The following is a 16,008-nucleotide window of genomic DNA, read 5'->3' on the forward strand; positions in this document are numbered from 1 at the left end:
TTTTCATCTCTACCCAAACTGCTTCTACATCCTGGTCTCCTGAACTTAGGTCATCCCTCTCTATTGCGCTAATACCATAATTAATTAACAGAGTACCCCTCCACCTTTTCCTAGCTTCCTGTCCTTCCTAAATGCCATGTATCCTTCAATATTCGCGTCCCAATTTATGTCGTCCTGCAGCCATATCTCTGTAATGGCTATCAGATTGTACTTAATTACTTCTATTTGTGCTCTCAATTCATCTGTTTTGTTTCGAATGCTACGTGCATTCCGATACAGCGCCTTTAGTTGTGTCCTTTTATTATTTTTGTAACCTCCAGCCTTATCTATTGATTTACTCTTAGATTTTTACACTCTGTCCCTTCCTGTCACAGTCTGTTTATTATTTCCCATTTTAATACCTTTCTCTCTTGCCTTGTCTCTACTCCTTGATTTACCATATCTTCCCAAATTTGATCACTTGCCCTCACTACTCAGTTTAAAACCGTCTCTACTTCTCTAGTTATGCGGCTTGCTAGAACACAGGCCCCAGCACGGTTCAGGTGTAGACCGTCCAAACGGTATAGCCACCACTATCCCCAGTACAGGTGCCAGTGCCCCACGAACCTGAACCCACTTCTACCACACCAGTCTTTGAGCCACACATTCATTTCTCTAATCTTATTTGCCCGATGCCAATTTGCACGTGGCTCAGGTAATAATCCAGAGATTATTACCTTTGAGGTTCTGCTTCTTAATTCGGTGCCTAGTTCCTCATACTGACTTTGCAGAACCTCTTTCCTTGTCCTGCCTATGTCGTTGTTACCTACATGGACCACGATGACTGGATCTTCTCCCTCCCACTGTAAGTTTCTCTCCAGTCCTGAGCAGATATCTTGAACCCTGGTACCGGACAGGCAACACAGCCAACTGGACTCTCACTCTTTGCTGCAGAGAACAGTGTCGATCCCCCAAACTATACTGTCCCCTACTACCACTACATTCCTTTTTTCTCCCTCCGCTTCAATGGCTTCCTGTACCATGGTGCCATGGTCAGGTTGCTCATCCACCCTGCAGCCCCCACTCTCATCCAAACAAGCTGAAAGAACCTCAAACCTGTTGGCCAATCGCAAGGGCTGAGGCTCCTCCACTCCTGTCCTCCGGGTTCCCTTACCTGCCTCAGCTGCAGCCACACTCTGCTGTCCCTGACCATTGACCAAATCAGAAGACCCTATCCTAAGTGGTGTGACTGCCTCCTGGTACAAAATGTCGAGGTAACTTCCCCCTCCCTGATGTGTCGCAGTGTCTGCAGCTCGGACTCCAGTTCAATGACTCTGAGCCGAAGCTCTTTGAACTGCAGACGTGTTCACCCTGGATCATAAGGGCATCCAGGAGCTCCCACATGCTGCAGCTGTGACACATCACCTGTCCTGCCATCCTTAATGTGTTTTAATTGACTAGTTAATTATTTTATTCAATTATTTATTTTATTTTCCTTTTTTAAAATATATTTTATTAAGCTTACCACTAGTTCCTTTACTATTTTATACGTTAGGATTAGAATGGATCTTAATCACTTACCAGTTACTCACCAAACGGGTAGCTTCTTCCCTGCTCGCTTTTGAATATTTCCCACTGGTTTATTACTGATTTTCCTTCAAGTAGCTGTATCCAGCCCACTTTCACCAGATCACCTCTCAGCTTGATAAATTCAGCCTTCCCCCAAATTAAAAAATTTACTCCTGTTTTATCTTTGTCCTGTTCCATGATTATGCTGAAACTAACTGTATTATGGTCACTATCTCCAAAATGGTCACCCATTGTTACTTCATCCACTTGCCCAGGTTCATTTCCAAAGACTATATCTAGAATTGCACCCCTTCTCGCTGGGCTTATTATGTGCTGGCTTAAAAAGTTCTCTTGAATGCAGTTCAAGAATTTTGTGCCGTCTGTGCCCTTCACACTGTTTGTATCCCAGTTGATGTTAGGGCAGTTGAAATCCCCAACTATTATTGCCCTATTGTTTTTGCACTCAGAAATTTGCCTACATATTTGTTCTTCTATCTCCCTCTCACTATTTGGAGGTCTATAATACACTTCTAGTAGTGTGGCTGTCCCTTTTATATATTATTTTTTAAACATAAGTGATGGCAGTCTTTGGCCTGGAATAAAGAAGGGCTTTGGGTGCATTGAGTGTAAGAGCTGCCACCTGCCAGGGTAAGACTCATCAGAACATTTTTTGTGAGGTTTCCGTGAAATATTTTAAAGCATCTTCGTGAATTGATTTTTGAAATGCCTGTTGAAGTGTTGCATGTTTGCAGTTCTCAGCCAGATTGTATTTGTGACGTATCTACATAATGTCCATGTTACATGTGAGAAAGATTTCAATTACTCCCTTGAATGACTTCATAAGGAAAATAAACCAAGGATGCCTCCAGTCAATGGTCACTCCCAATGCTACCTGTTGACTTATCCAAAGCATTGTCTGCATGAGTGAGCATCATTTGAAAGAGTATTAAAATTGCAATAAACCATTGAATGTGATCAAATTAATTCTGAATAAAATAACTTCTGAATTTACCTCAACTTTGACTTCTTGGAAGAACCTTCGACAAATGTGACATTGATAAACTATTTCCACAGTAAAGTCACACAGTGGAATCTAGTCTCTCTTTCACGCAGTTATTAAACTCCACTCTCCTTCTCCATTCTGGAACTAAAGTGGATTACAATGTAGAAGTTTAATGAGATTTACAGTCAGAGCTCTTCATTCACTGCTAACCCTAAGGTTAAGCCATGGTTGAGTGGGTAGTATTCTGACCTCCAAGATCATGGATTTAAATCCCAGAGACTTCAGTCCATAATCCAGGTTGACACTCCAGTGCAGTTTTGAGGCAGTGCTGCACTGTCAGAGGTGCCATCTTTGGGACGTTAAATTGAGGCCCTGGCTGCCCTCTGGAATGGATGTAAAAGATTCTGTGGCACTATTTGAAAAAAAAAAGAGGGTAGGGGAGTTAACCCCAGTGTTTACCTCTCAATCAACATCATTGAAGCAGGTTATCCGGTCATTATCTCATTGCTGTTTGTGGGATCTTGCTGTGCACAATGTGGCTGCCATGTTTTCTACATTACAACAGTGACAACACTTCAAAAAGTACTTCACTGGCTGTGAAATGCTTTGCAGCTTCTTGAAGATGAGGATGTTGCAAATTTACATTCGGGTCAATGCTGGTGTCTGTGAGCTGCAAGGTGCTATAGCATTGAATCATTAGAATCATAAATGCAACTTCTTTGTTTCTGAAGGCTGGCTTTTTCAAATAACTCGAGGGTTTCTAGACTTTATAAATGTATTCTGTTATCACTCTGCAGCACCATAAGTAACACTGCAGAAATTAAATGCACCTGGATGATACAGTATTGAAGGATTCTGAAACCATTGAAATAAGCAGCTTCATTAGAAAATGACTGGAAATGGTAACTATACTCAACTTTGGATCAATTTATTGAATAACTAAGCTTCCAATTTTAGATTACGTTTGTGTCCTACTAAAGTGTGTTTTTGATATATTTAAGACAAAATGAAAAATGAAACAAAAATCGAAAATGATTATTAATACTTTATCAACAATGCTGGTCGGCCTCTCAGTTGATGGATTTTTTCAGGGAGGGTGACTGAGATGTTTTGACAATATTTTCGTGAATACCAGAAACATCAGAGAAATAGATGAACTTCAGAGCAATAAAGTTCAGAGAGTACTGAGAGAGAGATAGAGATATGTTCAGAGGAAGAGATGAAAGAGAGATAAACTTCAGAGAGAAAGAGTGAGAGATCAGAGATAGTGGAATAAAGATCCATGCCAACACTTGTAGCTAAAACATGAATGGAAATTCTCCCCGACTGCTTTGTGAATGGGTAGGAGACAGAGAGCTGGCGGGAATTGGGAAGAGGCTGGGAGGCAGTGGGTGGGTTGGGGGAGCTGGGAATTCCAGGATAGGTCCATGAACAGTTGGCCAGGGAAGAGCCAGTGTTTCCTGCTGAACATAATAAATGTGCCTGCAATCCAGTGTAGGAATTCAATGCAAACTCACCCCAGTAATATATAATTCAGGTTTTCATTCAACAATCACCAGTACTTGGTATATTTGGTGCATTTTATATTAAAAATACTTTGTATAACCCACACTTCTATAAAAGCATTACACAGATCTTAAATATTCCTACATCCAGTTCTGTAAATGTATTTCAATTATTAATTCACCCTCACTTACAAGCCCAAAGCCCAGAGCAACATTCCCATCCCTTCCAGCAGTTTCTCTGCTCTGAATATTCAGCTTAGAACCGACATTTCAAGAGATGGATACAGAGCTGGAGTTTGCTACAAATCCTGTGACCTTTCCCACTCTACCACACCAAGCAACAAGTGCCCTGCTCCTGTACACTCTACTAGCTCTCTTTCTCCTCCCTCATCATTTGTTTCTGAGGTGCAAATTCTCATTTTTACTTTCCTTTCTCTCCCTCTCCTCATTCTCTGCTCACCTCTCCCCTTTCCCTCTCTCCTTCTCACCTTTCTCTGTTCCCTCGCCTCTCTCTCTTACTCTCCCCCTGCCCACACTCTCTCCTCTCTGCCAGCCTTTCCCTCCCCTTTCCAACACTCTCCCCTATCCCACACTCACTCCCAGTCACCCTGCCACCCCCTTCAACACTCTCTATCCCCTCTCCCTCCCCCTCCTTCAACACTCTCTATCCCCTCTCCCTCCCCCTCCCTCAACACTATCCCCTCTCCCTCCCCCTCCCTCAACACTCTCTATCCCCTCTCCTCATTCCCCTCTCCCTCCCTCAACACTCTCTATCCCCTCTCCCTCCCTCTCAACACTATCCCCTCATTCCCCTCTCCCTCCCTCTCAACACTCTCCCCTCTCCACTCTCTATCCCCTCTCCCTCCCCCTCAACACTCTCTATCCCCTCCCTCCCTCTCAACACTCTCTCTCCCCTCTCCTCATTCCCCTCTCCCTCCCTCTCAACACTCTCTGTCCCCCCTCCCCATTCCCTCCATCTCAACACTCTCTGTCCCCCCTCCCCATTCCCCTCTCCCTCCCTCTCAACACTCTCTATCCCCTCTCCTCATTCCCCTCTCCCTCCCTCTCAACACTCTCTGTCCCCCCTCCCCATTCCCTCCATCTCAACACTCTCTGTCCCCCCTCCCCATTCCCCTCTCCCTCCCTCTCAACACTCTCTATCCCCTCTCCTCATTCCCCATTCCCTCCCTCTCAACACTCTCTGTCCCCCCCTCCCCATTCCCTCCCTCTCAACACTCTCTGTCCCCCCTCCCCATTCCCCTCTCCCTCCCTCTCACACTCTCTGCCCCTTTTACCTGCTCTGCTGATGCCAGTTTTCCTGCGCTCTCCGCTGAAGATGAATTCGTAACATTTCTTCTGTTCGACCAGCCCCCTGAAGCACAGCTCGGTGACAATGTGCAGCGCCTTCTCGCACAGGCTGATCCCGTCCTGCTTGTGGTCGTTCATCTCTGCTCAGCCATCCTCGCCGAGCCTCCAGCGGGCTCCCTGCCTCCCTCCTGCGCCGGAGCTGCGCCAAGGAGCCGCCGAGCGCTGGCTCCAGTCCGGGGCTCGGCTGCTGGATTGAGGGCGGCGCCGTTCCCTGCGCTCTCTGCTCTTCACTCAATACACACTGTCCCTGTCTGCAGTCACACAGGTAAAGCACAGAGGGATAGCTCCAGCCCGCAGCTCCCAGCACCAGCTATTAAACCACAGTGTGCATCACATCACATCACAACACAGGATCCGCTAAAAGCCACAGTCAGACTTTGACATTAACCCAGGCAACAGACACTGGGGCACAAGTTCCAGCTCCAAGTAAAATTAATTTCATCAACGCTGCAAACTACAGCTGCTAATTGCAACCTGTCTGATTTTCTCTTTATCTGTCAGCTTGGCTCAGTCGGTAGGACTCCCTTAGCCTCAGAGCTTTTGGGGTTCAAACCCCACTCCATCCCAGCGCTACACTGTACCTCCTCTAGATAAAACCAGGCGATAGCTACCTAAAGAAGGAACTTGCATTTATATAGCGTCTTTTACATCCTCAAGACGTCCCAAAGGATTTCACAGCCAATGGATGCTTTTGAAGTGTAGTCACTGTTGTAATGTCGGAAACACAGCAGACAATTTGCGCAAAGCAAGCTCCCACAAACAGCAGTGTGATAATGAACAGGAAATCTCGATGTTTCTTGAGTGATAAATATTTGTCAGGAATCCAGGAACCACTGCTTCTTAAAAATATTGCTGTGGAATCTTCAATATCAACCTAAAAGGGCAGACAGTTAAATATCTCATCTGAAAGAAAGCACCTCTGACAGTGTAGCACTCCCTCAGTACTGTCCGTCTGACAGTGCAATGCTCCCTCAGTACTGACCCTCTGACAGTGCAATGCTCCCTCAGTACTGACCCTCCAGCAGTGCAGCACGCCCTCAGTATTGACCCTCTGACAGTGCAGCGCTCCCTCAGTACTGTCCCTCTGACAGTACAATGCTCCCACTGTACTGTCCCTCTGACAGTACAATGCTCCCTCTGTACTGTCCCTCTGACAGTGCAATGCTCCCTCTGTACTGACCCTCTGACAGTGCAATGCTCTCTCTGTACTGTCCCTCTGAGTGCAATGCTCCCTCTGTACTGACCCTGTGACAGTGCAATGCTCCCTCTGTACTGTCCCTCTGACAGTGCAATGCTCTCTCTGTACTGTCCCTCTGACGGTGCAATGCTCCCTCTGTACTGTCCCTCTGACGGTGCAATGCTCCCTCTGTACTGACCCTGTGACAGTGCAATGCTCCCTCTGTACTGTCCCTCTGACGGTGCAATGCTCCCTCTGTACTGACCCTGTGACAGTGCAATGCTCCCTCTGTACTTACCCTCTGACAGTGCAGCACTCCCTCAGTACTGACCCTCTAACTGTGCAGCACTCCCTCTGTACTGTCCCTCTGACAGTGCAGCACTCCCTCAGTACTGACCCTCTGACAGTGCAATGCTCCCTCTGTACTGCACTGGATGGCCAGCCTAGATTGGGATTTGAAGAAGAGCAAGGAGTTCTCCTGCTTTCCTGGCTGCTATTTCTCCCTCAACAATGCCTCCAATATTGGTCATTCACTGTGGGATCTTGCTGTGTGCAAGTCAGCTGCTGCATTTGTAATGTATGCACTTTAAAAGGTCATTATGTTAAATGTAAACCTCTTTGGCACATGAATAACACTCAAGAAGACCAGTGCCATCCAAGATAGAGCAGCTGACTTGATTGGTGCCTCTGTCACACAATATCCACTCTCTCCACCACCAGTGTACCATTGTTGCAGTGTGCACTATCTACAGGATGCACTGCAGCAATTCACCAAAGTTATTGTGGCAGCACCTTCCAAACCCAGTGATCTCTAACACTCAGAAGGTTGAGAGCTGCGATGCTGTGGAGACACCGTTGCCTACAAGTTTCCCTCCAAGTGACACACCATCCTGACTCAGACATATATCGATCATTCCTTCATCATCCCTGGGTCAAAATCCTGGAACTCCCTACCTAACAGCACTGTGGGAACACCTTCACTACAAGGACTTCAGAGGTTCAAGAAGAAGGCCCACCACCACCTTCTCAAGGGAAAACTCAAGGGCAATAAATGCTAATCTTGCCAGTGACACTCACTTCCCAAGAATGAATGAAAAGAGATTGCAACACCTGTCCTTTTACTTCCTCCCTTCCTACCCTCCATGGTCCCAAACATGCATTCCAGGTGAAACAGTGATTTGCTTGTACTTCTTTCAATTTACTGTATTCGCTGCTCATGAAGCAGTCTCCTCTACACTGGGGAGACCAAACGCAGATTGGGTGACTGCTTTGCAGGACATCTCTGTTCAGTCTACCAGCTTAATCCTGAGCTTCCGGTCGTCTGTCATTTTAATTCTCTGCTCTGCTCCCATTCTGACCTCTCTGTCCTTGGCTCCCAAACTGTTCCCATGATGATCAACATAAGCTCCAGGAACAGCATCTCATCTTTCAATTCGGCACTTCCGGACTCAACACTGAATTCAACAATTTCAGATCATAACCTAAAGCAAAATACTACGGATGCTGGAAACCTGAAATAAAAGCAGAAAGTGCTGGAAATACTCAGCAGGTCGGGCAGCATCTGTGGAAAGAGAAGCAGTGTTAACATTTCAGGTCTGTGTTGTGATGAAAGGTCACTGACCTGAAATGTTAAATCTGCTTCTCTGTCCACAGATGCTGCCAGACATTCAGATCATAACCTGTTGTTAATGATTCTGCTTTTCCCAGTTACAGCTCCTCTAGACCCCTCTTCTTTCTTTACTTGTCCCATTACCAACTCCTTTCGTCTTGCACCATCACCCCTTTTGTCATTTAATCTCTCCTGCCTTCTACCCTATCAGAGTTTCCCTTTTGTTCTTCCCTCCTCCCTTCAATCCACCTCCCCGCCCCCTTTCCCTGCATCTGTAGTTGCTTAAAACCTGTTTCATCTCCAACTTTTTCAGTTCTATTGAAGGGTCATCGACCTGAAACGTTCACTCTGTCTCAGGAGCTGGACCTCCTGAGTAATTCCAGCACCATATCTAAAAGGGGTATGATAAGTTGTGTTATAGCAACACAACCTAAATGCTCATTTGTGTTGGAGACAGACTATCTGTGAGAGTTAAAAGTAGAAATTATTTTTGTGATGTTTTCATGCAAATACTTCGGGTGCTCACAACAAACTCCTGCCCGCTTGCTATCAATAGGGAGAGGAACCTGGTACGAGAACAGCAGTTATTTTTACCCTGAACAATTTTAACTGTATCAAATTTCTGTCCTTCTTTGTCGGAGGAAACTACCCTCAGTCAGTGAGTTTTGCTGTCGTTCAATTTATGACTACATTTAGAGTTTATTTTCATTTGTGTATTTTTCAATGCATATAGTGCATAAACAGAACAGCTACTGCAATTCCAAAAGCAATTGGAAAGGCTTTGAATCATTTCCCAGAAATATAATCTGCCGTTATGTAAATACAGGTTTTTTTTTAAGTTTGTAAAATTATAGGCATGCATTAGATTTTATTTTTATGGGTCACTAAGGTATGTACTATGGAGCCTCTGAAACTGAGTGTAACGCTGAGCCCACGTTCCCATTCATTTGCCTATATCACGGGGAGGGTATGGATTTTGCGGTTGTATATGAGCGTTTCCTGGTGTTCTCATTCAGGATTTACCTATCGGGGAGACAATGGGGCTGATAAGAGCCTTCTCCAAGCTAACAAACCCATCGCATTTGAACAGAGTAAACATGGGTAAACAGCGAATGAAAAATATAAGCACAAACAGTAGTGCACTCCCTAGTCTCTATGGGTTGGACTGACAGATACCAGGGGCAGTGTATGACTCGGGGATCGCGGTTTGGGTGTTCCAGCCCATCACAGTTTGATTGAAGGGCTGGTCATGCTTTCGAATCTGGGTTAATATTGGGTTAAACCAGTTCTGATGAAGGGTCACTGACCTGAAACGTTAACTCTGCTTCTCTCTCCACAGATGCTGCCAGACCTGCTGAGTATTTCCAGCATTTCTTGTTTTTATTTCAGATTTCCAGCATCTGCAGTATTTTGCTTTTATTTCTGGGTTAATATTGTGTTGACCAAGAGAAATAGCAGACTAACCACAGGTGTGGTTAAAGTAAGATAGAAAGAACTTGCATTTATATATGACCCTTCACAACCTCAGGACATCCCAAAGCACCTTACAGCCTATGAAGTACTTTTGAAGTGTAGTCACTGTTGTAGGAAACGCAGCAACCAATTTGTGCACAGCAAGTTCCCACAAACAGCAATATAATGATCAGATAATCTGTCTTTGTGATATAGATTGAGGGATGAATATTGGCCAGGACACTGGGGAGAACTGCCCATACCCTTCTTCATAATGGTGGCGTGGGATCTTCTACATCCACCTGAGATAGCGGAAGGTACCTCGGTTTAAGATTTCATCTGCACACAATAATATTAGTAGAAAACGTCTTGCACACAATCAAGGGAAATCTTCCTCACTTGTATATTAACTGAACAAACATTCAGTAACCAAGGAAATAAAACACTCAATGCAAAGCCACTCACACACACCGCTCTCTGTCTCACCATTTTACCAACAAACAATAAAAAGATTAAAGCTCACACATGCCTTGAGAACATGCGTATTGGGATCACATGACCAACAACAGTGTCTATTACTCATTTTTTATTTACAAGACAGAAATGCAATTAGCCACATCTGGATTCCCAATTCACCACATGAGGCTAGTGGAGGATGTATTGAAGGACATTGCTTTTAATAGATGGTTCTGTTCACTGCAGTGTAGACTTTGTAACAAATACACCAGCATTTTTATTCAGTCACATTATAATTGATGTCACATTCTAGATTAGCATGATCATCGAGTGACTTTAACATTATAGGGAGAAATTGTAACAGCCAACAAAAAATCTAACCCTGCAGATGTTCAGAAACCACTGAACAGAGTGACGCAAGAGTCCAAATGGGAACATCGGACCAGAAGGAGGCCATTTACCCCTCGAGTTTATTCTGTCATTCAGTAAGATCATGGGCTGGATTTTATCTTGGTGAAGGGGGTCCTGGCGATGGGCAGGAAAGCAGTGGGGGGGGGAGGGTGAGACCGAATTCAACAGTGGGCAGGTAATTAACTGCCTGCCGTTGCCATCCCCTTTAAGGGACAAGATCCCGCCCCAAGAGCTGCCAACCAATCAAAGGGCTGGCAGGTCAACAGTACCAGCAGTGTCACTGGGAGCGGTGGCCACTGCTGGTACTGCAGGAGGCCCGGGACCAGCAGCAGCACTGGAGCAAAAACAAGAAATGCTGGAATCACTCAGCAGGTCTGGCAGCATCTGTGGAAAGAGAAGCAGAGTTAACGTTTCGGGTCAGTGACCCTTCTTCGGAACTGACAAATATTCGAAAAGTCACAGATTATAAGCAGCACTGGAGCCCTGGACTGCACATCAGTGGGAGAGGGTTTGCCGGGGTCAGTCAGGCAGGCCCCAGCGAGGGGTTGGGGGGATCGTTGTTGAGGGCAGAGGAGTGGCTGTGACACAGGGGCAGCCTTTGCCACTGGGAACCCTCCATGGGCCACAGGTTGCCCAAACAGGAGGCCACCCCCCACAACCACAAGCAGGCCGCCTGGTGTTACTGTGCAGCCTTCCCATGTGGTAGAGGGCCCCGCCGCTGGTTAATTTCCAGCAGTGGCAGGAAGAGGCTTAAGGGCCTCAATTAGCCTCTGTGCAGGACGGCCATCCTCAGCCTTCCCCACCCTGGACAAAATTGAATGGCATCAGGAATATGACGGGCAGTCCAACACTGCCCCCACCCCACCATCGACCTTCCCCTGCTATTTTATGGGATCCCTGCTGCCCTGCCCGTCCCTAGACAGCTGATAAAATTCAGCCCAATGGCTGATCTGTGACCTAACTCCACATACCTGCCTTTGCCCCATATCCCTCAATACCTTTGGCTAACAAAAATCTGTCAATCTCAGATTTAAAGTTAACAATTGATCCAGCATCAGTTGCCACTTGCAGAAAAAAGTTCCAAACTTGTACCAACCTTGGCTTGTAGAAATGTTTCCTAGTTACGGTCCTGAAAGGTCTGGCTCTAATTTTCAGACAATGCCCCCCCCCACCCCCCACCCATCCTAGATTCCCCAATCAGCAGAAATAGTTTCTCTCTATCTACCCTACCTGTTCCCCTCAATATCTTGAAAACTTTGATGAAATCACCCTTAACCTTCTAAATTCCAGGAATACATAACCTACTTTGTGTAATCTGTCCTCATAATCTAACCATTGAATCCAGGTTTAATTCTGGTAAATCTACACCACACTCCGTCCAAGGCCAATAGATCCTTCCTAAGGTGTGATGCCCAGAATTACTCCCAGTAACTCCACGTTTGTTTAGCTGAAGCATGACTGCTACCCCCTTGTATTCTAGTCCTCTGGATATAAAGGCCAGCATTCCATTAGCCTTTCTGATTATTTTTTGTCCGTCAATGACGTTTTAATGATCTGTGTACCTGGATCCCCAAGTCTCTTTGGACCTCCACTGTTTCAAGCCTTTCACCATTTAGAAAGGTCCCTGTTCTATCCTTTCAGGTACAAGTACAATAAAGAAAGGAAGAACTTGTATTGACATTTATTTATTTAGAGATACAGCACCGAAACAGGCCCTTCAGCCCACCGAGTCTGTGCCGACCAACAACCACCCATTTATACTAACTCTACAGTAATCCCATATTCCCTACCACCTACCTACACTAGGGTCAATTTACAACGGCCAATTTACCTATCAACCTGCAAGTCTTTGGCGGTGGGAGGAAACCGGAGCACCCGGCGAAAACCCACGCGGTCACAGGGAGAACTTGCAAACTCCGCACAGGCAGTACCCAGAATCGAACCTGGGTCCCTGGAGCTGTGAGGCTGCAGTGCTAACCACTGCGCCACTGTGCCACCCAATGGGCTGAATTTTGACCTTCCAAAATGCTTACAGCAGGGGAGACCGGCAGCGCATCAGGAACCCGAAATTCGAGCAGCACATTTGTCAGTGGCAGTGGCATTTTAATGAAACCACGGCATTTGCACCTGCCTTCTGGTTTTCCTGAGCAATTAGAGTGAGCAGACGTGATGATCCACAGTTCGCTGTGAAGCTTCAATATACAGGGACTCTACGAGGGTCAGAATGGAAGCATTCTACAAGAGTCAAGATGGAGCTAGCATCTTGACAGATGGAGTGTCAATGAGGGAAGGCTGCACCACAATTCTCAGATGTATCCCTGGACATCATGCTGATGGCTGTAAGGCCCATGGGGAGATTCTGGTCCCAGCAGATGGGAAGAAGAAACCTGCCTCAGAGAAGAATCAGACATGGCTGGAAGTAGCAGAGGAGGTCAACAATAGGAGTGTGATGCCTGACTCCTGGATAGAATGGTTCAAGAAGTTCAATGACTTGATCAGGGTAGGAAAGGTGATTGACATTCCACATTCAAGTACAAAACCTCCTCAGTCTGACTTCCCCAATCTTTTCCTGCACAGCACTCCTCAGACCAACACACCTTGCAGGTGAATGCATCCCTCTCTCTCGAGTCACTTCCTCACTTCTCCATCTGGCCAGCCACCACTGACACTCAGCCCCTTCTTGTTGCCATGCCACACCCATCCTTCACAGTGACCCTCCACAAATGTTCTCCTTCTATCCTCTCAAAGCATTCCATTTCTCACACTCTTTCTCTCCTTGCAGAAGAAGAGAGCATAGTACACCAAGCGGAGGCAGAGAACCCGGGTGTGGGGGGTGGGGGGTGGGGGGGGGTGGTCCTCCAGTCATTTCCACCCTGACTCGCTATGAAAGAGGAGGCCGTGGCGATCTGTAGAGTCTCAGCATGCCTGGTCATTGGCAATGGAGAGATGGGGGTCACTCACCTACATGGTGACATAGTTAAATCTCACTCAGCGTACAACACTCACTCACATATACTGGATGGCAGCAGCCATTGAAATATGGTGACCTGCACAATGATGAATTAGAACCTCTAACCTTGTCAGTTCTAATTCATGCCTTTCATCTCTCACAGGTCCTGCAAGCGTCCCTCAGGAGGTGGTGCCGGAGGAGGATGAAGACTCGTCAAAGGAGGTCACTCACTCTGAAGATACACCTCCACAGAACCCATGCGCACCCTCTACCAGTCCAGATACACACACCTCGGTGGGACTGTTAGGACTGTCACACAGTGTCTCATACATCACAGGTGAGCAGGAATAGGTGTTGGAGACAGGGTCAACTGTGGAGGGTTCCTGTCGGAGGGTGCAGAACCTTCTAAGCTCTGCTCAGCTGATGCAAATGCTGAGCCTTGGGGGTCATCAATGAAGAGAACAATTCTGGAGCAGCAGCAGAAAATGTGTGAGGTTCTGTCAGTATTTCCAGGGGCAACACACACCCTTGGAGAGAGATTGGAGGAGTCCATCTCTAACATGACTGCCATGATATCTTAGGCCTTCGTGCTGATGTCTACGTCCATGGAAAGACTGGCCTCCTGCATTGAGAATCAGTCACGGCAGGCAGCCTAGTGCATGCTGGCCTTCACCAATGGCCTGCACACTCACTCTGCCATCTTAACCAGGACGGAGACAAGCTTCACCTTGGCTGTTCAGCACCTCGCTGACATGCAGCAAAGTGCTCTCCATTGGCTAGTGGGGAAGTGTGGGTGGGCCATGAAAGGGCAGAAGGATAGAGGACACATAGAAGTGGGGTCTCTGGTCAAAATGTTCCCACTTCTCCTCCCTTGTCCCCCAAACCCACCCCCCCCCCCCTCCCCCACCCCAGTCAGGACCCCACATGCTGCCTGCCCCTGCACAGGTACAGTTGGGGCAGTCTTTAGTGGAGTCTTCACGGGCTCCAAATCCCAGAGGGTGTCGACCACGAGCATCTGAGTAACCAGAGCAGGAAAACAAGAAGCCTGTCTCTAGCTCTGCTGAAGCCACTGAGGTTAGCACTACATAGGTGTAATAGGAAAATGATTTATAGTTGCACAAGGGAAATCACTGGGGTGTTTCACAATCTGCTGAAGTGTCAGTTTTCTGTTCAATAAACTTTATTTCAAAGCTGCATTGTCTCGGCCTCCCTATTGTTGCCTGTCTCCTGCCCAGTGACCTTCTGCCTTGAGGAAAATGGTATGACCAGAGTAAAGGATGAGCAATCAGTGTTTGTGAGAGGGACTTCTTTGTGCTGGGAACTTGGGACTGGGGGCACAGTGGGTTCAGAATTGTGGTGCCAGATGGCTGCCCTGCCTCAGATTAGCTGAAGCGGGTCTGAATGAGTCCATCCTGCCAGCTAAGTGAGCAGCTGCAGGTACCCTCGCCACATCAGGCTCCTCTTCCTCCTGCTCCTCCTGTTACTCTTCCTCTTCCTCTGAAGATGCAGAGTGGTCATCACCTTCCTCCTCCTGCAGATCCAGTCCTCTCTGCAGCGTAATGCTGTGCAATAATGTTGTGCAAGGCGCTGTACACCACTATTATTCTGGACACCCTTATTGGTAAAGAGCACCCCCAAGTCTGTGCAGGCACCTGAAACACATCTTCAGCAACCCAATGGCTCGCTTTGTCACCACTCATGTGGCTTCTTTTTCACCTTTCCTGAACATCAGTGGTAGGGCTCCTCACTGGCGGTGTCAGCCATGTCCTTGTCTCCAAGCAGCCACCTGCTGACTCTGCTTGGAGTTGTGAACATCTGTGGGAGACTTTCCTGTTCCAGGATGAAGACATATTGACAGCTCCTTTTGTATCTTGCACAGACATGCATGATGACCTTTTGTTGGTTGCATAACAGCTGAAAATTAATGGAGTGGAATCCCCTTCGATTGACAAATACTGCTGCTTGATCTGAGAGTGATTGGCAGATGACACAAAACTTGAAAGTATTGTGAACTGTGAGTATAGGATAGTGATAGACTTCAAGAGGGCATAACAGGCTGGTGGAATGGGTGGGCACGTGGCAGATGAAATTTAATGCAGTGAAGTGCAAAGTGATACATTTCGGTAGGAAGAACAAGGAGAGGCAATATAAAATAAAGCATACAATTCTAAAGGGGGTGCAGGAGCAGATGGACCTGGGGGTATATGTGCACAAATCGGTGAAGATGGTAGGGCAGGTTGAGAAAGTGGTTAAAAAGGCATATGGGATCCAGGGCTTTATAAATAGAGGCATAGAGTACAAAAGCAAGGAAGTTATGATGAACGTTTATAAAACACTGCTTCAGCCTCAACTGGAGTATTGCATCCAATTCTGGACACCACACTTTAGGAAGGATGTGAAGGCATTGGAGAGGGTGCAGAAAAGATTTACGAGAATGGTTTCAGGGATGAGGGATTTCAATTACATGGATAGATTGGCAAAGCTGGGACTGTTCTCCTTAGAGAAAGGTTGAGAGGAGATTTGATCGAG

The 16,008-nt window shown here is 46.6% G+C and overlaps 1 protein-coding gene across 2 annotated transcripts in view; it reads right to left on the reverse strand.

The window, feature by feature from the left end:
• The window catches only part of LOC137379783 (synaptotagmin-10-like), a 96,980-nt gene extending 91,478 nt beyond the window's left edge, over positions 1-5,502 (reverse strand). For both annotated transcript variants that reach the window (XM_068051153.1, XM_068051154.1), the window contains exon 1: positions 5,352-5,502. In XM_068051153.1, coding sequence (XP_067907254.1) covers positions 5,352-5,502 — 151 coding nt within the window. The remainder of the gene's footprint in view (positions 1-5,351) is intronic.
• Positions 5,503-16,008: the final 10,506 nt, after the last annotated feature.

This window comes from Heterodontus francisci, chromosome 18 (assembly GCF_036365525.1).
Source record: "Heterodontus francisci isolate sHetFra1 chromosome 18, sHetFra1.hap1, whole genome shotgun sequence".
Taxonomy (NCBI): domain Eukaryota; kingdom Metazoa; phylum Chordata; class Chondrichthyes; order Heterodontiformes; family Heterodontidae; genus Heterodontus; species Heterodontus francisci.